Source organism: Lepisma saccharinum, chromosome 2 (genome assembly GCF_977018435.1).
Source record: "Lepisma saccharinum chromosome 2, izLepSacc3.1, whole genome shotgun sequence".
Taxonomy (NCBI): domain Eukaryota; kingdom Metazoa; phylum Arthropoda; class Insecta; order Zygentoma; family Lepismatidae; genus Lepisma; species Lepisma saccharinum.
This window is the reverse complement of record NC_139230.1, coordinates 68,781,189-68,806,096: the sequence shown is the minus strand read 5'-3', so window position 1 is coordinate 68,806,096 and position 24,908 is coordinate 68,781,189. Positions and strand designations below refer to the sequence as shown.

The 24,908-nt window shown below is 38.8% G+C and overlaps 1 protein-coding gene across 8 annotated transcripts in view; it reads right to left on the bottom strand.

The window, feature by feature from the left end:
* The window catches only part of FoxP (forkhead box transcription factor P), a 1,057,401-nt gene that overhangs the window by 223,409 nt on the left and 809,084 nt on the right, over positions 1 to 24,908 (bottom strand). For 5 of the 8 annotated variants that reach the window (XM_083117438.1, XM_083117432.1, XM_083117439.1 and 2 more), the window contains exon 1: positions 17,221 to 17,283. The exons of the other annotated variants lie outside the window; for them this stretch is intronic. In XM_083117438.1, coding sequence (XP_082973564.1) covers positions 17,221 to 17,280 — 60 coding nt within the window. In that variant the 5' untranslated portion in view covers positions 17,281 to 17,283. Of the gene's footprint in view, positions 1 to 17,220; positions 17,284 to 24,908 lie in introns of those variants that run through there. 8 annotated transcript variants of the gene reach the window in all.

Genomic DNA, 24,908 nt, shown 5'->3' with positions numbered 1-24,908 from the left:
TTCCTATACGGGAGTTATATTCTAAAGGCCGTTTCAATGTCGTGTTTATCTCCTCTACGAATTAAAAACGCCCAATCCAAGCAATTGTTTACATAGCAATTACGATATATTTCCGTTTCAACATCATAATTACCTACATAGAAATAAAGATTGAATTCTAGCTATAGCATTGTATATTACACACGAGAGTTTATAGTTTCTGTATGTTCTATATAGCCTTTCATCTTTCACTTAGGCTGAAAGATCTATCACCTGGTTACACCATATGATGTACACAGTTTCGTGCGTGAATTGATATGGGAGTTGTCAATGACGTGAGACAAACAATTTTGCAGGTTAGAATATGACCCTCAGTGAAAGAAGCCACGTGCTGACCTCACATAACGGGGAACCACGAGTCGTGACCGCCCTAAAGGTCAATTGCTCCTCCGAACCCATCGGGGCCTTTTAAACTGGCCTACGTTCCAGGCAAGTAAAACTCGTTCTCTGCTACATGCAGATTGCATCAAAAACCATTCCTGGTATGGGACATCCCAACGCTGCTCTTGAATCTATTGTATGCTTCAGAAGAGGGGGAAATTTTTACAAATTGAATCAGAAAATGGCATTTACATGCGTGTCTTTGGATCTTCTTCACTCAGCGTTTACAGACAAAAATATGTAGCTATTACACTATTAAAGTTTTCTAGTCCACGAAAGGAAAACTGATATCCCTATATTCTTTTCCACACCCGACATACTTAGATCGTCTCGATGTATGTCTGTATGTATCTACTGTAAGACACACACATATTCACCATTCAATAAGCACTTTGGAGCCACCCGCAAGAGAGGCATTGCATTTTTTATCGCATTATTATTATTTTATTGTAGTAGTAGTAGTAGTAGTAGTATTGATTGTATTGTTGATAGCTCTACATGTCATCTTAGAACTAATTACACGTGGAAGTCTACAATGAACAGTTTACATTGCATATCGGCACACACTGTTTTTGCAATACTGAATTTTACAAATTCTAGAAGTAGTGAAGAACAAAGATTGATTGATTTGCTTTATTTTACTTTGCCTTTTGTGCCACTTTTTGCTAATTTGCGAAGATGGGGATGAGTGATGATATAATGAAATTGATGAATGGACACTCACAAACATCCATGCCCAGGCTGGGATTCGAACCCGGAACCCCTGGCGTCGTAGCGCGATATGCTAACCACTCCGCCACTGGTGCCGGCTTGAAGAAGAAATATATAACTAGAAACTTACTTTAAGATACATTTTCCAATTTTCATAATTATACTACTGCTTAACATGTGTGTGTGTGCTTGTGTGTGCTTGGAAATGTTTTCGCCCTCAAACGGATGAATTTATTATTGATACCAATGGAGTAAAATAGTTTTTTAAAGTTTTTCAATATAAAAGGTAACGACAATAAAGCTGTTAACCTTTATGATGGAGTGGGTAGCGTAGGGGGCTACATAGTTTTAAACCCGGGTTAAGGAATGAATTTTTCATAGTAATTGTCCCTTCATCTATTTCACCCATTTACCATTCATTTTTATCGCCGCGATTAACCTAGAAATATAAAAAATAACGCAATGTTGCCTCAAATCCACAGTTATCACTTCTTGCAACCCTTTTAATTTAACAACAATCAAGTTCAATTCAAGAAAATATTAATAAGGTTAAAAAGAATAGCATCTTTTCAAAGTATCTTTACTATTGGTAAAATCATTACCTTCGAGTTTAATTGCTAGAAAGGAAACTTGTTTACAAGCACAAGAGAAATAACACGACCGTCTGTCTGCACAATCGTCTTAGTTAATTTTGAATTATTGGGGGGGGGGTGTTAAAAAGTGGATAAATCACCATCACCATTTTTTTATATGGGTATAAAATATGGTCCTGGATGTGTCCCTCCTTTTCAGTCCTCTTCCGATGACTGTGCATACGAGAATCAGAATAATACCATTCGAGTTGCTTACTTTATATTTAAAAATATGTAAAAATATATATTACGGTAGTATTGTTTCGTGGGAGAACGGGAGCTGTCTGAGTGTTGCATGAAAATATTGATTGATTTGGTTTATTTTACTTCGATTTTGTCACTTTTGGCTAATTGCGAAGATCATTGATGATATGATGAAATTGATGAAGGGACACTCACAAAGAACAACCGTGTTCAGGCCGGGATTCTAACCCGGGACCCCTGACGTCGATGCGCGCTGTGCCAACCACTCCGTCACGGAGGTCGGTACGAAAATGTTAATTTCATTGTGAAAATTCTACAAGCAAAATGAACGATAAATAATAATAATAATAATAATAATAATAAACTCTACTAATATTTCAAAATATCCACAAAATAGAGTATGGTATAACTAATGGGCACATGGCCAACTATAATGTGGATCTTACTTGATTGAGAAAACCGTGGCAACAGCGCTTCAAAGAGGGTGTACACAGGGCGTGTGCAGATTGGGATGGGTGATTAGCGGGAGAGCAAGGAGGTATCAGGCCTCGATTACCGGCAACCAATCCACCCCACCAGGAAACAAACATAATTACCGCTGCTCTCCCTCATTATACTTAATTAGAGAAGCAAAAGAGAACGGGGACGTCCAACCTCACCTTCAGCTAAGCTGTCGACACGTTTTCTCTTGAGCGCTTCCGTATCTGCAGCACGGAGTCGAAAAGTTTCCTTTTGCGATTCCAGAACCACCAGAGATGCAGCCAAAGGCTGGATCCTTTCAAGGTGCTGTCCACCAATAGCACCAAGACCACACGAGTCAAGGAACTGCATCACTGGTTAAGGAAACTCGGGTTGTTACAACGTTTGGAAAACGCAGTGAGGCTTTGAGCTAACACTTACTCCTCCACAAGTGTTAACTGCTTGTTCATGGATTGATTGATTTGGTTTCTTTTACTTCGCTTTCCTTCCAATTTTGGCTAATCGCGAAGATGAAGATGAGTGATGATATAAATAAATTGATGAAGGGACACTCACCCATGCTCAGTCCGCGATTAGAACCCGGGACCCCTAGCGTTGTATTCTAACCACTTCGCCACGGAGGTCGGCTCTTGTGCATGGAGCAATCGAGATAAACAACAGCTGAAAATGACTACATTTTATCTGCTTCATGAAGATGAAGAATCTACGTTTCAAGAACAAGTCTTGACAATGAGTATTTTGCCTCTTCGCGGCAAGATACGAGTACGTACCTCATAACTTCACATTTTGTGTTTACCCCATTACAATGAAGAACAGTTGAAAGCGTTGTGGTGGATTAATAATACAGGATCGTGTCTTTGTTTGTTATGTCAATGTTAAGCATAAATTATGTGGAGAGTGTTGCTGAGATTAAATGTTACTACTGTGACTGGATTTAGTTGTTTAATAATTAATTTGAAAATGATTGTTTGTAAGAGTAAAATGCCAGGTAAGAGTAAAATGCCAGGTTATCAAAGAATACCAGACATAAAAAATACTCGCATCAGAAAAAATACAACAAGGATTCAGTCTGTACTCAGTGCCACAAAATCGCAGGTCAGGGAATGCCTATGTTGGCCATAGACTAAAGCGACGTGATCAGTATCACGCTCCAGCATGCTATACTAAAAAAATATTTCAAAGTCTTCACGGTCAGGAAGCCATGAGCATAGAATCAGGCACAACTTAATTAATTAGAACCTGTAACTTCATCTAGATAGAATAATTACCAGCAAATTTTCTCCTAAAAATGTGTTCAAAAATATTGCCAGTGCTGTAATTTCTTTATTCCCAGGGTATCATAAATGATCTCCTTCTTTGAAAATGCACTGTAGTAAATTTAACGATATTTTTTTAAAAAAATTAATGTTCTTGTGTTTTGAAGCTTGTGGTGACATGACCACGAACTCCCAAAAAAGCCAATAAGCATTTTGCAAAGTAGCTAACTCGAGACGAGTGCTTTAAGCTAATAACTAAGTAAGTAAACTAATGAAATAAGTATACTAATGAATACAAGTAAGTATTACCACAAAACATTTTCAAAAGGCCATATTAACACTATGAATTCAAAACGTAAGCAAAACGACGCAACTCAATTACAAACTCACCAACGCCCTCGCTATGGAAGGGAAAAAATCTCTTCAAACCGCAAAAGGCCGTAGGAGAAAATGACCTTAACATTTAGTAGCCCTCATGACCTTTCCAGTGAATACCGAGTTGACAGTTCTCGAGGGGAACCATCACAGGCAAGACCTTACAAAGCAAATCCAATTCTGGTCGTAGTGTTTCGTTTTAACATCAAGAATTTTGAAAGGTGCCACAGCAAGAAGCAATCAGACAATAACATCTAATGCCAGACTTCAAACCAGGAAAATACATTTTCGTGACGAACAAGAAAGAGGGGATAGTAAACATAAAATACAATAGCTCGCCAAAATGAAATAAAATACAATATATGAAGGTAATGCACGGAATATATATATATATAAACAAGCGTTATAATAATACACGTATCAACACACACCTTCGATGAATCTAAGAATAAAGTGAAACGTATCACAATGGATTATGATCTTCAGAATTTCACTATTGGCTAATTCCACAGAAATGTACACCAAAGTGAGTTTTAAATTTATTTTTACCAACTCATTGAAATGCAAAATGTTATGGGTAATTGTTAAAAAACCAGAGTCAGCAACTGGCATCAATGTATGAGCAACAATCTGGCAACACTGTTGGATGGAGTGCGAGTTTGTTAACCTCTTTTTAGGTTATTGAAAAAAGAAGAGTAGTGTGAGTCACGTGATTAATTTGTGATTATTACTTAATTGTTTACTTTATCAACATTTTATATATAAAGTCACGATGGTAGTATCAAATTGTATTTTTGGGGTGAAATTGGAAGAAAATTCAAAATATAGAACTGCATTCATGTAGTGTGAGTCACATTTCATTACTAATTGAAATGTAAATTATCAATATGCATGCAGTACCATATGTTTTGTATCAAAGGGTAGTTTAACACTTCTACATGAAAATGCAATAATACAACATAAGATACAATGTCTAACAATAACAGAAAGGCGTCAAATGTAGTGTGAGTCACACATGAAATTAACCTACTTCAAGTCTATTGTTAATATTACTTCCCTAATTATCTAGCTCCAAGGCTAGGATAATATAGTGAGATATCAAAATGTGATACATATTTTGAAGTCATTAACATTATTCTTATTTGTTAGAGCGATTGCGACTGCTACTTACATTGAAATTCCTTGGGACAAGATTCGAAAATAAAAACGTGGATACATGCGTGTTATATTTGTAAGTCATTATCATCAATGATTATTACAATCCGGCTTACCCTGTCGGTGGACATATGCTACAATAAATAAGAAACAAATTTTGAAACAATGTCTTGCGGATGATATTAAGGAGGTTAATGCAATTACTTGAAAACACTGGATATCTCGATCATAAGAAGAAGTATTATTTTTGAGATAACAGAGGGTGGTGTCAAATAGTGCAACGCAAAAAGGTACTATTTTCGATACATTTGTTTTAAGATATAATTATAGCATGGTCTGTCATTAAAAATGAGCAAAATTTATACAATGATGGAATAACGCCTGCTAAACGAGAAGCGCAGATAGAAAATAAATCTTGCTTGGCTTTCACTCAAACTGGTTTCACACCAACATTATCTTCGAGAGATATCGAAAAACAGTACGGGTAAACTTAGTTATTTGAAAGAGCGGTGACTTCAAAGGTCTCTGCCGTTTACGATACACGTTGTTAATAGGTTCCTGAACACATTGGATCAACAACGTTAAATGTCTGAACGACAAAGGCACAAACAACTAGTATAAAGCAAAATAAAGCCAAGCCTAAGAGAAATACTGTGTCCGTGATAAGACATATTTTTCATTTACAAGATACAAACATGCAGGAATTAGCAGCGGTAAAGACTAAAGAGTAAGAGTGATTTGAAAAGTACCTTGTCGTAGAGATGAGGGTAACTGACATGCATTGGAACTGGAAAGGAAGCCAGATGTTGAAGCTGGGAGCTTCCGTTTGAAGAGAGGCTCCCTCTACCAATATAAATATCATCTGGTTGTTTTCTCTCTCTTTTCTTGCTTGGTTCACTATCAACTTTGTGACTCCCTGTTTCCCTTCTGCTGCCCCACGAGTGCAACAAATCTGTCTCGCAAAGCCTTTTTAGTCTTCCCGCGACACTCTCGCCCTACTGGTATCACCACAAGCTCACAGCTTCACATCAAGCTTGCAACTGGAGCCCAAGCACGAAACGGGGGAAAAAAGCGAAAGAAAATACCAAGTTCCCATCCATAAATAAGAAGTAATCCGCTAATGACGCATGGCTAAATAAATACTTGTACCTTCACCATTGCATCCTATTCCTTCGACTGCTAGTCACGTTGGAAATGAAACACAAGGGACTTCCAATGCACTTTCTACAACCACACAACACAAAACCCAGTCACTTTTCCGAGCTCCCTGCCACCAACACCGGTGGTTTGACTACTGGTGATCCCCGCTCCAGAAATAGGGATCTTTGTCTGGGTCAGGCTGTTTGAGAAACGAGTAAACAAAGGATCTTTGGTGAAAAAAAAGTTTGGTACAAAACTCATCTTTGTCACATTTTAATTCAACCTCTGCAAAGCGTTCACCGACCAATTAACGAAATACCCTTCCTCCACCGCCAACTTGGACGCATGGCTGCAGCGAAACCGGCCGCAAAGCAGCCACGGACCTGAATCGCGAAATATAAGAGACGGGAAATGTGCAAGTTTGCAGACAGGCAAGACGGGTAAATAATGCCAAGCCTGGTTTGGTTATTATTCCCGACGTTGGCCATGAATGAGTCGGCAGGATGGAAGGCGGAAAGGTTCTCTGTTCCTTATTGGTGCTTCTAGCCTAAACCCCCTCCCCCCTGTTCCTTCCGTCAAGCTAGCGAAAGCGTCGCACATCAATGTTCAGGTGGAAAACACAATAACCGAATTTCAAACGCGGGTTACAAATCACGCAAACGGGTTATTTATGCCTGGACACGTCTCTAAGATGGAACTGATTTCTGTAAAGTTTATGTTAAATTTACGCTCCAGAATGCATAAGTGCTGCACCATTATGCATTAGCGTGGTCAGCCTATTACAGCGAAGTTCTTCTTCCAGATTCTATTCCGCACGAATACTGCAAGAGCTACGTTTATCTATGTTTATAGACATAGGCGTAACTGGGCGAGGGTAAGGGGGGCACTTGCTCCCGAAAAAATCAGGTTTATTAAAATTTAAATGTTTATAAGGGTACTTTTGTGAACCTTCTTGGATCTGAGGATCAAAGTAAATAAAAATAATATTGTGATTTTCGTAAAAGTAACAGTTATGTAGCAAATAATCCTGGACGCTATTTGTATGGGATGGCAAACCTTTCGATTCTGACGCCCTAAAGTTAAGCTCCAAGTTCGATTCTGCCCCCCTCCCAAGTTACGCCCCTGATTACGGACATTTGTTATCATCGATTATATACATACACACACACATACATGCACGTATGGTGCTGCCGGCCTCCGTGGCGGAGCTGTTAGCACAGCACGCTACGACGCCAGGGGTCCCAAGTTCGAATCCCGGTCAGGGCATAGGTGTTCTTTGTGAGTGTCCCTTCATCAATTTCATCATATTATCAATCATCCTCATTTTCGCGATTAGCCAAAAGTGTCAGAAGTGGGAAGTAAAATAAACCAAACCAATCAATCAACATACATGGTGGTGTTTGCAGAGCGGACGAAGGGGGGAATCGGATTCCCCTTCTGGGAATCAAATACCACACTGTGTGTGTGTGTGTGTGTGTGTGTGCGTTATATTTGTATACACACATTAATATTTTTATGAAGATACGAACCTAAAAACTATATATATGAATCCCGGACTGGGCATGGATGTTTGTGATTGTCCATTCATCAATTTCATCCTATTATCACTCATCCCCATCTTCGCAATTAGCCAAAATGGCACAAAAGCGACGTAAAATAAAGGAAATCAATTATATATATATATATTTGTGTAACAGACTTTCTGATTGGGTGACACGTGGTCAGCGCATCACCTTTCTGGTCTGCTTTGCTTTCTATTTATCAAGTAGCTTACCCAATTATCCACACAATGCTGAGTCAACACCTAAATCTAGAAGGATCAACCCGGGACCATTCGGCAACTCGGGAGCCCGAAACTTGCCTTAGCATGATAGAAAAAAATATTGTGCAACAATAATCACAAGCTAAATGTGCAATAGGGAATCAGCTAGCAAGTGTAACAACACGTCGAGAAGCACTAATTGCTGTAAAAATGTCCTCCCGGTATAACATTGTGAGTTTACCTAGCAACGGTATGTTGTTTTACCAATAGACGGCATTGTTAAATGTAGAGGCGTGACGATGACGTAAGGAAAGGATGGGGGAGAGGGAAGCTCTGAAGATCACTTCTGTCTGATTAGCCAGGGGACACAAATACAAATTTGTGTTGTTCTATCTACGAGTTCAACAGGTCTAGCCCAATAGAACAATGAATGGGGTGGCAGCGTTATGCTAGAGCTGTTTTTTTTTTGTAGAGCACAGACGGGTATTTTTTTTTTTTTTGTTGAGTACAGCACTTCTTCGTTCTATTCAGGTTATGTCCGATCGCAATATTTGATTAAAGTAAACTTTGCCTAGAATAAAAATAATGGGGAATCTTGTTTAGATTACAGATATGGGAATTCCGTTGGGGGATAATTATGAGACTGAATTGTCACTGCTTATTCTATGTCACGAGTGTTAATATTGAGTTATAGGTTTTTTCATGGCATTTTTTTGTTTGATATGATAATATTCCGTTAATGCATTATAATATGTTATTGGGATTTATGTTATCTTTACGCTACTTCTGTATTCTAAAGCCCTACAGGCATTTTGTTAAAATAAACGTCTTGTTGAATACCAGTGGATTCCTACAAATAACGGCTGTAAACTTTACATAACTCTAAACTTCCGCTGCGTTGATATGGTTGAGCTGCCAACATCTGAGATGTTACTGGCCAGCTTTTGATTCCCCTTTCCTGTGTTATTTCTTAATTGGGCAATTCTCAAAAATAATAATACCGGCTGACAAACAAATAAGTTGAATTAAACATGATATTGCCGAAAGAGTGGTGATCAAATCTAATTTTCTGCAATCAAAGATTATGAGTTCGATGGCGAGAGAAACTTTCATTGATCGGATCCGGCACACATCTTTAGGCCCAGTTCCGATTATCAAGTGAGCATAAAGTGACCTTTAATACAATTTGACCTGTCTACAGGGCGCGAGAGAAAGTTAATGACGAGTGGAATTGTAATTATCCCTTTTAAGCCGAAGGACAACAAGTGTTTATTATGCCATTTTTACTACACGGAAGGCATTTCTGTATAAAGGCATAATGAGAATGAATATGGCCACTTGTAAAGAAGAAAGTTCAATAACAATATTAACCATATTATATGTGCTTGTTGCATAGCTAAATTTTCTATTTTTCTGTTTGGTGGTATCCACGCAATAAAATAAAAATGTAGTTGCAAGCATGTTTCCTTTTTATTCTGTAGTAAGGGTATTTCTCCACCCATATAATCTTCAATCTAGACCTTCTGTAGTTTATCAATGTAATGAAGGGGATGGGATTTTCTGCAAACAGATGAGTTGCTTCAAATACATCTTGAAGCTTTTCATTATTTGTGTCGATCTAATTAAATTATTTACAATATAATCAATCACCTGGGACTAATCCATGCAGTTGATGTAATTTAAAATAGAAGTTGTTCCCTAATTTATTTTTTAAGTTGAATATAATTTTGCAAATGAAATAATTTGCATTTCAAGGATCATACCACATAAAGTGTAACAATCTGCATTGTTATAATAATTATATATATTACATATTGCTCTCCCACGGAGAGAATAAGCCACAATAGCAAATTTATGTGTATGTTCCCTTCATTCTTAGGTTTTATTTCTGTCGTTGCTATGGCCTATCATCTAAGAATTTGATTAAGTTTATTCATGTTAGTGTTCCTCTCATATATTCCTCTACTTTGCACGATCTAAGCATACATAGTGCACGTGGAATTTATTCTACTGAAAAACATTTTGAATGCGAAAATTAATAATAAAATGAAACAAATAAATCATACTGCCACAACTGCTCAAAAAAATGTGGACATAAAGGAATGGTTCTGACTATCCAGCGCTTCGGCGAGTCTACATTTACGCTTGGCAAGTATCAATTTTCGTGGTGTAGTTTCCTTTTTATTTTTCAAGGTGCTTTGGGTCATCGCGGTACACATTTTGGGAATCACTTCGTTGGTGCATTCGACAAGCAGATTAGAATATTTACACTTCATAGATTTCTGTCCCCTGGTGAGAAAAAACACAGCAATTCCACACATTCAGCGACTGGAACTGAAGTATACATATTCGTGCCACAACAGCCCCAGTGCAGTCAGTATAAATACGTATCGCTTGGAAAAAAAAAAAAAAAAAGAGTACGCAAGGGGATCCAAGGATTGGCTTGTATTAGGTGAAAAATGTGCATACACTAGCGATGGAATATGGAGGCCATTTGTCTCTTGGGAAAAACAAACAAGTAGGCCTACAGTTTTGTCACGCGTAGAACGTTTACCCTCGAGAGAAACTCAAGCCACAAGGTAAATTGTGTCAACTTGCCTTGTTTGTTAAGGGCGTTGGCTGTTGTCCTCGCAAGTAACATGAACAAAAAGTCGAATCAAGATGCCGAAGAAAAGGCGCTAAAACAAGTTCGTAAGAAAAATTGATGGTTGTTTCGCGAAGGTGCAACTGCCAATTTCTGCAAGTCCGGTTTCCTGTAACCCGTTTCCCTGGCATCCTACCGCATGTGTATTTGCGACTGTTCTTGCGTCCCCCTCCCTCCTCCCTCCCCTGACTTCAGGCTTCCTCGTTTTCAGATTCATCTCATAAGCATTATAACAGAAATATGGGGGAAGCGAATTATCTAGGGCCTTTCCCTTGTTGCTTGGGCAGGTAGGGTGAAAAAAAACATGTACTTTTCGTGTTCTCGGCGTTCTTCAGCACTGAAGTGCAGCATATGTTTACACATAGGTATTTTTAGTAGATGGAAGTAGCGGGCTACTGCACACCTAGCTACACGATTTGTAAAATATATTAAAATTGTAGCTGCTGCAACTTGTAGCGGAAATTTTGCAACAGCTGCTTTTTGACATTGTTGTGTTCAGATTTAGCTAACGCCTTTGAAATTTCTGACTGCTACCACAGTCGCTAATAATAATAATAATAATATGCATTTTTCAAGCCCTCTGTAGGGCCTCCCCGATGGCGCAGTGGTAGCGTCGTCGCCTTGTAACGAAGGGTTTCCGGGTTTGATACCCGGTGGAGATACATAGTGGTTCGGATCCCACTTTAAACTGTAGGTCCAGTCCCAATTAGCCTTACTGTGCATAAAGTGGACTTAAAAAAACATCAACTCCTCTGTAATGAAATAAGTAAATGTAGCGGAAATACAGTTTAGTTGCTGCAGTGAGTTACTTTCCTGCAAAAGCCAGCTTTGGCTGTAGTGAAGCTGCGTATTTACAGAGACTAGCGAAAGTAGTATTGCATTGTAGAACTGTGATATCTTTGGTTACATTGTTATTAATGTTCATTTTATTCATCCGATAATCGTGGAACCCTGGAATCGTGTACGCAAGTATTTACTGTAATAGAAAACATCAACACGGGATATTATGTGGGGTTATAAAATGAACTATTGTTAATCTGTATTTCTACTTTGTTCTTTTACGCCATTTTTCTACCTTTCTAAGTCCGACCTCCGTGGTGGAGTGGTTAGCACAGCGCGCTACGGCGACAGAGGTTCCAGGTTCGAATTCCGGCCTGGGCATGGGTGTTCTTTGTGAATGTTCCTTCATAAATTTCATCATACCATCATCACTCATTCTCGTCGCGATTAGCCAAAGTGGCAGAAAGGCGACGCTAGATAACAAAAAATCAAATCAAATCACCTTTCTAGGATGAGATAAAAGATTACTTGAGAAAGAAAAATATCCGATTAGAGAGAGGAAGGGGTAGAAAGATCTTGAACAGTGTTATGTAACTGAAACTTGATATACATTAATTTGTAATGATTGTAATATTTCATTAAATCTTTACTTTATTTTCCGAGTTTTTTGTCATTTGAAGAGAAAAATGATCAGTATTCAGAGAGTGTGCAAGGTAATAATTTGTAAGCAGCGCTTGGTTTCTCCCAGTCTAAGACAGTTCTTCCAGTTAGTAAACTAGAACTTATGTGGTACATAAGTTCCATGCCAAGCCCCTCCTTCACACTCCCTTGGCAATCGGACCAGTCAACCCTGAAATCGCATCCGACCTCTCCCTCAGCTCCCGTCTCTTTCCCGTCTTACTCAAAATACGCTAATCCAATTACAAATGAAGAGAAGAATCTAAAAACTCCCCGTAATTACCTTTTCGTTTCCTTTATTTCCCACTCTCCTGATACTGCAAGGAATTGCCAAAACTTCAAACCCACGTTATTGAAATCTGTCGCCGTGTGAAGGGAAAGCTCGACCACGCAGGAGGTTCACACACAGAAACCAGTTTCCCGCGGGGGTGGGAGCCGCTGAGTCTGTTTAGAGCGTCCCGTCAAAAATAGAAATAAATTTGCTCGAACAACAAAGAGCTGACAGAGGATGCAGACCTACCCTTCCCAGTTTGTAAATAAGACGAGGCTCCAGGTGTGTCGTGGCATGGTCACTGACATTGGAAGGTGTGAAATATTGCAGATCGGCAGGAAAGAAGAAAGGTTCTTCAACTCGTGTTCTGGTTCTGGAAACCATAAAAATGGCATCTGCATTCTTCAGCACCAAAGACTTTTATTTTCTTTTAAAGTGTTTTTTTTTTTCGGCAAGCTTCTATTTACTTTCCTTCCTCTTGCTGAAGGCATTGTTCAACTATGAATGTGTGCAGCTACAACTACAAAACATCATGTCGAACTTACGTTCAAGAATGGAGGTTGCCAAAAGTTCTCCACATATGTTATTGCAAGAATGTCCATCTTCGCTGGAACAGATTAAACCACGTGTTGGGCAAATCAAAATTTAGATGGTAATCAGATGAATGTGAGGAAAAAATTAAATCCAAGCACAATCAGCATAGTAATTTCAACTAGGTCTTGATATGCACATATGTTGAATGTTAGTGATTTCGCTATTGTTCATTTCCCCACTAGTAAAGGCAAAGACGAAATTAAACAAAGAAATAAAACGGGAAAAAAGGGATGGAATGGAGGCAATGAATAGCAATAATCAGCGAGAGAAATGCAAGAAACATAAGGCATTTGAACGTTTTGCGATTCGTAAAAATCTACTACATTATTTCTGACAATATACTTCAAACAAACGCCAGATGTTTAAAGAAACATAAATTAAAATCCAAAATTGAAATGGAAAACCTTTAGGATATATTGAAGAAGTGATGTGAAGAGGAGAAATAATTACAAAGAAATAACTAATAAAATTCTCTCAAATACAAATTTTGCAATGAAAACAAATATTTTCTTATTAATTTTCAGAAGACCAAAGGTAAAGAGAATGAAATTTAGTTCTGAATTAAGTATGGAATTTCCGCCTTTCTCGGGATTTTCTCCAAGAAAACCGAAACAAAATGATTCTAAGATTCATTGCTAAACACTCCGCCACAGAGGCCGGCTTATAATGATAACATTAATGATATAATTAAATACCGGACAAACTTCACGGTTCTAACCTAGGATCTCTAGTTTCCTTGTGGACAAAGAGAACCGTTTGATCTAGGAGGTGAGAGTTGTCGGATATACCGATGACCGGTCTTGAAAAATATTTATTTAATTTGCCACAAACGTGTATTTTCTCTTCTCGTACGCAACAAATAATCCCCTTTTTTTGCACTTGAAATATATTGCACATATTTTGAGGTACAGAATCCAAGTAACGAGTCAGCCATAAAAATGTGATACGACCCGATATAACAGCGTTCCTACTAGATATTAACTCTCAATAATCCACACGCTTCAACGGAATTAATAATAAAGTGAACAATTTATAAGGAAAACACGCACACATACAAGTACGTCTCCAGAAAGTACTGAAAACCAAAGAAATTATTTTACTGTATTATAAACCAAATAAATAAATCAGATATTTGGGGGGGAGCATGCACAAAGTTTTAAAATAATTTAAAAGTGGGGCATATGCCATATCCAGTCGGTATTCAATGTCTTTCCCTGTGCTCTTAAGCATTTTGGGCATTATTGTTCCAATGACTCCCGTTATTATTTGTGTAAGTACCTAGCATGTATCCTGTCTTCATGTAGAGCTTTGTGAAATGCTCGAAATGAAGAGGATTGTAGGACAAGAAACTGCACACTGCAAATTCCTCAAATTATGCTCATATGGAATTGATTTCAAATTAAAATATTTTTCAGTTGTTTTAAAAGTTTGTGCACATGTAAAAGAAAAAGTGTTGGAACTACTGTACGATTTAACGCGTAATACAGCTTGATAAATCATTTTGTTATTTTATTATTCAGCACTAAAATGTGGTAAAGTATTTGTGATAACCCTGTACAATAAAAACAGCCAGATTTCTATCCCTACTAATGAGGTATAACTTAATATTTCAGCGAATCAGAACTGGACAACAAATTGCGCACCAAGTACTCTTAATATCCAAGTCCTGACTTTGATTCTTCAGGAATGGCCAAGTCAGGCACATCCTTACTTAGTTTCAAACATCTTTGTAGTTTAAGTTTACCGAATAAATTAACTTTGGAGATTATTACTTCGACTGTAGTCTATGAAACTAGCACAAAAGCTGATGTCGGCGATCACACCTCAAGCAAGTGTAATTTCTGGTATACACGTTAATAACTGTTTTGAAAGTACTATTAGTATACAGTTTTTTAAAAAGTGTACTTTGTTAACGCGCAGTTCTTGTGAAAGTAATAAAAAAACATTAATTAAGTAAATTAGAAGATTTATTACCCACCACCAATTCTGAATTTAACGTGTAACGACTTTAGCATATAGCCAGAGAGATAGTGAAAAAGTTTTCAAGAACTCAACATGACTCAAACATCGTGCCTATCGAGATTTCATGTTTACACAAGATGATAAACGGGTAAACATGTATAGAATCCTACAAGAGTCACAGTTACACGAAGTGTGTACATATATCCCACATAACCTTGAAATAAAAGCACAACAGCATAGTTAAACTTTTGCTGACTTAGAAGCACTGTTACCCCAGAAGTGGTAACAAGACCGAGATGTGCTTGTGAAATCGAGACGAGACCGAGACTTAGTGTGCGAGACTATGTCTCGTTCCAGACTTTGGTAAGATATTGAATAGTTTAAATAAAACCAAATTTACTTTAAAATGAGACTTCTTCTCATATACCAAGGGAATATCTACCTGAACCTTCAGAGATAAGTCACATATTTTGTTTATAGCAGTGCTTGTTTTTTTCTGGGAAGAAACGTTCCGGTACTATTCAAGTTGGTGCGTTCTTCATAAGAACCACTTAAAACATAGTGGTATGTTTATAAATTATCACGTATAAAAAGGTGCCGGTACGGTGTACCGTTGCCTCCCGCCAGAAAATAAGCACTGGTAATTACAAAGTAAATTCATCAGTGGCCACTGCGAGTCTGTACGCGTGAATACACATGCATTCAAGATAAAATTCCGTTTTTCAGGGCCTGCAGAGTCGCATGAACAGTGAAACAGAAAAACGTTATTAGGGAAAGTTGTTTGCCTTGGTGACCTCTGTATGTTGTGAAAGTAAATTTGTGCAATGACACGCTGTGCATATTGTGTACTGTATTTCTCGAGACGAGACTGAGACTTGCCTTTCGAGATCGAGACGAGAACGAGACAGGCATATACAATTCGAGACTAGATCGAGACATTGCTAAGTCTCATCACGATACCATTTCTAGTTACTCGCATAACAAGGCGATAGATGCAAATAACTGCAATATAGGGACAAAGCTTCACAGAGGAACAGTAACACTTTGGAATTCTTATATCCAACATGTGAATGTTTCATTCAGTATACATGTTTAAGTATGTGCTTACTATTTAACAGAAAAATTAAAAAGGAGTATGATAGTTTGCATGTGTCGTCCAAACTGAACTTGCAGTTCTGTTATCATTAACCAATATAAAGTATTATTTAAAAATGTGAAAATATATATTTTCTAGAACGTCGTCAGAACATGGACCTAATACACGACTGCAAAAGGGTAGTTCTAAAAGTAACCAACAAACAAAAGAACGAAAATGTGACTTTTTGGTGGCTTACTTTTCGAAAAAAGGAAGGCCTCCGGCAGATTTCAGGTTATCAAAGGGACATTTTTCTCCGGCTCGTTCTCCCCCTTTACCTGTATATCAACTTCGCCTCAGTCAACCGAGTTTGCATTAAATCAACTGGTCTCCTACCACCTCACCTGACCCAGAAAACCTTCATCCTTCAACCGCATAATCCGTCCTCCCGCTCTCCACAAAATTCACCGTCTCTTTTCCAGCAAGCTCGCCAACCATTTTTCCACCCATCAACGCTCGGAGATGGAGTCAAATTTGTTGTTCTAATCAATTTCCTCCCTTTGTTTTCTATTTCAGGCCGGGGGGCTGCCTTTTCCTCCTCCGCCTCCCCCTTTTACCTTGGCTGCAGCCCATCCTACAACACCAGGGAGATCGCAGTGTCAGCTCTGATTTATGTACTGTATTATCAGCAACGGGGCCTATTTTTCTCGCCCGGCTATCTGGCGGTGTAAAGCACTCTAGATCTGAGGGATAAACAACCCATTTAGAGCGTATTCCGTCAGACGATGCAGGGTGCCAAATGTGAATGAGGGACCACTACATCAAGCCGGTGGGGGGAAGTGTGGCGAGCAGATTAAGATGCACATTTTGGCGGATCCGCTGACATCATTTCTAGAGCCTCGACATGGACACATCGATCCACGCTGCTGGTCAGTTCCCGATGTAAGGTGGAATGAGGAGGGATATATGGGGAAGGGGTCCCTGAAACTCGCCAGAGATCTGAGTGGAAGGTCGTGGGGCAAAGGGAACCTAATGGAAAGCAAAAAAGTACCACAACGTGGGGAGGCGACTAGGAACTCACCTGCTCCGAAGTTGGTATCTCTTCCAGTTCCTGGGAACTCGAACACATGACTTGATTCATCTTCATCAAATGCGGCGAGTACTACTACTTCCTCGTCTCTGATGTCATCCATACGTCATGAAGAACCGAGATGAGTACTGCAGCGACAGTAGAGAAGGGAGTGGGGAGAGAGAGACCTCTTCGATTTAATTAGACACACATTGGCACCACCGGCACAGAGCACTTCGCACCACCTATTAACCACTATCTTTGTCGGCAATCAGCGATAGGCTCTATCTCCAGCTTGCAATCACGGAAATGAGCCTAATTTTGTTCACTCCTGGTATTCGAACACTGTCAATTGGTATCACACACTTTTCACGTGCTCTTCAACACTACCAGACCGTTCGGTTCGTGAGAGTATCTTGCATTTGTTTTCTGCAAAATCAAAGCAATGAGCCAGCAGAAAATAAAGGTAGGAAAACAATTCGTAAGAAGCGAATATTCTAACCGGTTTGTTGTTCCTCAAGGTCTTACACCTGGGGTTTCTGTCCCAGTTGTGCGAGACTGGACCCAAGGTCGCCTGCTTGTTTACCAGGATAGTAACGGACAACAAACAAGAGGTCTGTTTCTAAGCTCCATAGAAGCAAATGAAACGTGCTATGTTGCAATGTTTACCAGCTTCGCCCTGATCAGATAAAGCATACCCTTGAAGCAAGTAAATGTTGCACACGTTCATTATACAGAATAATAACATTAATGCTTTGGTAATTGCTCACGAATGCAAGTCTAAGTTGCAGCTTACATGCTCTCAGAGCACACCCACGGAAATCAAAAGAAATACTTAATCGATCACTGCGCCCCTGTTTGCAAATAACATAGTTCACGTACTCGCGTGACCAAAACTACTTTCTTACAGGCGCAGTTATAATGTTGTGTAGTGATGAACCGTGTCGAAATCCAGTTCACCTACGTATAAATGCGCTACAGTTCATACGAAATGAGTGGTCAGTCTGTGTTGAGCTTGCGCATACTACTGACCAGACACTGAAAATAGAATTCGACTAGGAGGATATTTCAAAATTCCAAATATGATTATTCTGTGATCTGAATCAAGTTGATGCCTAGAATTTTTCAGAACCGAAAGCGGGCCACCTCCGTGGCGGAATGGTTATCAAGCGCGATACAACGCCAGGGGCCAGGTTCGAACACCGGCCTGGACATGGGTGTTCTTCGTCAGTATCCCTTCCTCAACTTCATCATATCATCACTCATCCTCATTTTCGCGATTAGCCAAAAGTGGCAGAAACGTGAAGTAAAATAAACCAACAAGGATCGAAAGCGTTAATGCATGAACGAGTATTCACCTGACAAGGTTGTCTAAACAAGTATCAAACCACTTTCCTAAAAGAAGCGAACTATAACTTTGGATAACGTCAGGTAAATCGTTTCCATCTTACTCGTTCACATGCCAAAAACGCGCATTCTGAAGGAATTTGCAATATTATTCACTTTCAAGTGTCCAAAAAAAAAAAATAATAAAAAAAATGTTTAGTTTTATATAATCATCAAAAAGGTGTACTTACTTGAGATATTTTTAGTTTCAATCAACACAACACAACACAACACTGCACGACTAATGTAAGTCACTCGAAAATTAAGTCAAGCGATACCAATACAGCACAGCGACTGGAAACTGGGTGATCCCTTATCTCCTTGCATTATGTACATACATGTTTATCAACTGATAAGGTAGAGATAACGCAGGAAATGTCACAATACTCTCACAGAGCCATTTTATTTCACAGGCTCTCGCGCGAAAATGAAGCACATGTTAATATAACTGACGGGTACGTTGAAGGTGATGATAAGATAAAGTATGGGTGTTGATGAATCAACATCAACCTAAAGCAGCATTCAGCTACGGTGACTAGGGATCTCAAAACAGAAAGCGAAGGAAGGGTTTGTATTTTCCTTATGTGGGGTAGCTTTTCTGCCATTTGGGCTAATCGTGACGAAGAGGGTGAATGACGACTACATGAAATTGGTGAAGGGATGATCAGGCTGGGACTCGAACCCGGAACCTTCGGTAGCGAAATCGTCACCGAAGTCACCGAGTCGGCTAGAGCAAGGGAAGAGTTTGTTGTGTATTTAACAGAGCAAGGGGAATTATTTATCGCCTACCTCTGTCGGGGAGTGGTCAGCGTAACGCATTACGGAGCCAGAGACCCTTTGTTCGAACCCTGGGTAAGTTATGGATTATTCAGTTTGTCCCATAATTCATTCCATCAGTTCATCATTCATCCTCAGCGTCATGATTAAACCAAGAGGTAGAGAACGACGTAAAATAACCTAAACAGAAAAAGGAAGAAATAAATGGCTAAACTATCTTCAGAGGCAATCTCTAATGTGTACAGAATTATTTAACAAAAATAATGTAACTCTTATCATGCCAAGCGCCTTAGGTGATCGACTTTTGATCTAGCCACTTAAGTTTCAGGTTTCGAATTCCGACCTGGGGATTGGTGTTCTTTCTGAGGTCTCTTCATCAATTTCATCTAATCATCACTCATACTCATTGTCGCCTGGCAGAAAAAGCGACGTGAAATAATAAAAATACAAATAGGAGTACAAACCAAAGAATGAAAGGAAAGGAAAATAACATTAGTTTCAAAGTTTGGACACATTTCGTACACGAAAGCAAGGAATTACTTATATTTTCAGCTTAATCGTGTAGTTTGTGTGTTCCTTAATAAGTATGAGAAGAAGGTTTCACCATGTGGTGTGAGACGCGCAGTAAAATAATAATTATACATTTGGTTGATATCATGAATACTACGATTTTCAATAGAAAGGCGACGGTTGAAACATCTACGATTTTTTTCTATCATTTGTGCAAGCTTAAATATTTCATACACGCAGCTCTTCACACAATGTGTTACTGGAGCATGCACACACAATATGCTACTGGAGCACAATATCAAATATGATATGACAACGAAACAAGATAAAAAATATACCTGCAAAGATAGGTAATCTAATAGCATACAAGCCATGTTTCAGGGATTGTGTCAATATTTCAAGCGGGTAAAGGCAGAAAGTAAAAGTTTCGGAAATATTATTGCACATTTTCTTAATGGAGGAACGTGAGGTACAATTCAAAATGTGCTAAGAAATTTTAAATATAACTAAGAGAAGGGAGGGTTGGAACGTTTATCAATATATATTTAACGATAAACAAAAGGAGAGAAACTACACATTTTATCATTTGAAAATTGCAAGCTTGGTGCTTATCGTAACATCTAACAAGGTCACGCATCATATTTTGAGCAAACTAATTGAACTGTTCTGTAATCACTTATTGTTCAAACCTGTTTGTTAATTTGATCTTGTTTCTTCAATTGTTCAGGTACACGCAATGTTTTTCAATAAACAAATCACAGTTCAAGATTACACGAAACATACAGCCGATAATTTTCTAAAAATAGTGCTAAACCACTCATACTTCACATGATTTGTTGATCTAATATTCCTAGTCATCTCGGCACAGTGTCTCTCTTTAAAAAAAAAAAGAAAGAAAAACGTTTTTGACTGGCAAATATTTAACAAGATAAGAATCGATGGTTTCACGGATAATATAAATGTAGATTGTTGCAGCCTCGCACAAGAAAAGTTTACATTCCAGATTGGAAAATGAAAGGAATACTCGCTCAAAATTCTAAATTAAGTGGCTTCATGTGTGTAGGTGTTTGCATTTTTGTCTATTTGTTTATTATAGTGGCTCTTATTGATAGGTAGGTTAATCATAACTATGATGATGAATGGAGAAGATGAAGTAAGAAACATAACACTCAGGATTCGAACCCACTTCCCGGTTTTAGTACTGAGGTTTACCACTCCTTCACGAAGACTGGCGAATTTTTAGCTCGTGAGCGTGTCAGAACGAGAGTAAGGCAAAACAAGCTGTTTCTTTACCATATGATAGGATAAATAAGAATCTTTTACAGGAGTGTTGTTAGTGTCCCCGCATTAAATATGATCAGAACGATAATGCAAACTTAGGAAAATGTATGTTAAGAAATAATTATTCTTGCAGTGTTAAAAATCACAAAAATCGTTGTCCTATAAAAAGGTGCAAATATGAAAAAAATGGCAAAATTTGCATGGGACATCCGGAAGGAGCAACGAAACTTATTGACATGCAGGCTGAACCTCCATTCTTAGCCACTTCACCGCAGTCTCTTTCTTGCTGACTTCTCCCTCTGTGTTGTTCTCTCGACACACCGGGCCCCCTGCCCCAAGGGAACAATAAAATTAACCTTTCTCTGAAACTCCCTACCTAACTAGCAAGACTTGCCCAAGGAGGTCCGTGTAAACCAGCTCGTACGGATGTATAATGAAAGACGTTTACACTAGCAATGTCAAGCTAAGCGGGGAAGTTCTACATATCGGTGAGGGTGGGGTGGCAGCAACCGAAATAAACCAAGATGCCAAGTTTGTGCCCGCGATATTCGCTCTTACGCTCAACTGTGTTCTATTTGCAGGCAAAAATATCAAAATTCTTAGTTTACAGTGCAGAGAAACAATATTTGTCCGTTTCTCCGACGTTTTTCCAAATAATTATGCATGTTTTTCTTGCCATATATCCAAGCCAAGCATGAGAAATGAATGTATTAACTAGGGAATTAATCGCACCGACACACACACCCACAGAAAATAAATATCATCTTCTGTAATGCATACACAATAATGTTTCATCCGTGTCAAAAATAAGTGTTCAGCATGAACAATTTTATAAATGTTCGGGGGCCTCCTCCATGGAGTACTGGTAATTGTCGCCTTGTAATTAAGGGGTCCTCGGTTAATACCCGGTGGAGGCACATAGTGGTTCGGTTCCCTCTTTGAACTGTAGGTCTAGTCCGAATTAGCTTACCTGTGCATTAAGTGAACTTAAAACAAAAACACAAACTCTACATCTGTTCAAAACATCTCTCAATGAGGTCTATCGGGAATTTGTATCTTCCATATTGCACATTTATAAGAAAATACTCTGAAGTTGTACTGTTTGCAAAAAGTAAAGTCTACATAACATCAACACTGTAAAGTTTCTACATAAATATAGAAATGTTTGCCTTCGGATTCAGATAAAAATCACAGTCAAAACTATTAATATGCGAGATTGCACCTAAAATCGTCACTATTTCACAGACGTAATCTCGTTAATTATTACAGTTTGTCTATCTGCCCAAGCTGAAGGACAGTTTTCATTTCTCCTGAATCTATATTAAAATCAAAATCTAAAATAATTGGCTACAATCTTAATTGGTTTGATTGATTGATTTGATTTATTTTACTTCGCTTTTCTGCCACTTTTGGCTAATCGCGAAGATAAGGATGAGTGATGATATGATGAAATTAATGAAGAGACAATCACAAGGAACACAGGCCGAGATTCGAACCAGGGACCACTCCGCCACGAAGGCCGGCAAATGTTCATTGGCAACACATCTTCAAAATTTCAGGGAAATTAGTCCGACATATTTATTTAACAAGGAGTTAGAAAAAAAATCTTGGCGAAGGTAACAAAATGCAATCACATTCAGCTGTGCAAAGTGCCTACATCGTGAATCGAACTCGGGACCCTTTGATGACTAGGCAATAGCATAATCAAACACGATATCAAGGAGACTTATTTCCTGTTCTGAGAGAACGAATTTATGTGATGACCATGTGCGATAACTAGAGTTGTGCTCAGTAGAAGCGCCTCCTGCCACGTTTGTCGACACTTACGGAAAGATAAAGTCTTCGATATTTCAAAATTTGAGAGTTTCAATTGTTCCCACCAGGACACGATGCGGAAACCTTTCAATTTATTGAACCTACATGTTAAAGTACTCAACAAGCAAATCCACTAAAAGGAAACAAACTGAAACGAAGAACCCACATTGAACCAAGCCAATGGTCTACGGGGTTTTACTAACTCACAAAAACAATGACTGCGGTATAAATGTGAGAAACATTGCCATCACTGGACAAAAGTTCCATAAGAATTCTGCCAAGGCCAAGAGTAATGTAAAATTTTATTTATTAGAGTATTTTGCTTCTCAAGAGTCTCGCTTCCATAACTATGGTGAAACAAATGCTTGAGTGAACCTCTCGCTCGAAAGCGATAGAGGTCGAGAAGCAAATCGAAGGGAAAAGAAATAAGTAAATGGCACTCTGGTAGCGAATATGCATTGAGGGCACGTCCACAACAGATTGTGGCACTGTCCGCCTGCTATTCAGTCACGCGGCGACAAAATGGCTATAAATCCTAAGATTGGAAAACTACTCCCGCCTTATCTCAAGTTAAAGGCGACCTGAATAATCATTTCCATGCATTTGGGAACTTTTCTCCATAAAACTCAAATATCGAATAAAAACCAGTTTCTCCTTCCATTCACCCCCCCCCCCTCTTGCTACAGTCGTCCAGAAGAATGAACTAATAACAGTAATATCAAATTCCAGAATTCCTTCTAGTTTACAAACTCATATCGTCACAAGGGCTCTAAACCCTTCAAGAACTTTTTAACAAACTCGTTCAAGGATAACATTAAAATGCGTTTGAGAAAACATTTCTGCATTTTGCTTCTAATATACAACCATTTCACGGAGTGATATCAACTGGCGGAGGAAAAGGCCCTGTTTCCGAAATTTGCATAATAACTGTATCATTTCTAGCCAAATTCATCTCAAGTAGACTGTAATAAGATTAAAACAATTATGCGCAGCTCTATAAAAATTCATTCATGAGTAAACACGGCTGTGCAAAACGTCAGAGTAACAAAAATCTGAGAAAGATGACAGGCGCCGCGAAACGAGGGTGGAAACTCATACATAACCCGGAAGAAGAACAGAAGGGAGGGACAGAAAAAAAAGTTATTACCTCCAGCCAGATTAAAGTTGGGTGTGTGTGTGTATAATATTAGAGTCGTATCACCAAGATAAACTTGAAATATCAATTGTAGGGATAAGTGCTACGGAAAGAAAAAAAGTGAACCTCATCAAATCAATATTGAGTTAAATTAAGTTTACAACCTCTCGGTGTCAAACAAATGGTCTAGAAAGTGGGGGAATTCAACATAATTTCCTTCATTTTCGTCTATAGAAACTTTCGCACGAGGCATCATCGGCGAAGTGTGTCATTATAAAAACACGAAAGAACATTAAAGCGCGTTAGAAACTTTGGAGATGGTTACTTCATTAGGGCCGGGAGGTTTTAATAGTCGTAACGCCCCGAGGTTACAGAACAGTAATATTCATGTTCATGGCAGGGGTAACAGCTCTGCAATAACAATCTACACAAAGATTGCAAGAACTCGTGTCTTTCCTTTTCCGAGGAATTCCGAAGAGCCAAAGAAACCCCTAAGATATTGGACATTAGCTGTAAGCTGTACAGCATAGGGAATCCGCAACTTCTGGTCGGTGGGAAAGAAAGGGGAGGGGAAACTGGGATGGGGAGGTCCCGGAGCTCTCATTAGCCGAGACTATGAGCTGAGGGAGGAGGGGAGAAATGTACGATGGAATCCACCCCTTTCTTCAGTTCCTCTTTCGGGAACAAAGTAGGAGACGAGCATCTCACGCGGTTTCTCCGAAGAACTACCATGAATATATTCAATAAAACGATATGTGACCACAATTCAATAAAAAGTTACACTCTTGTGGACCGA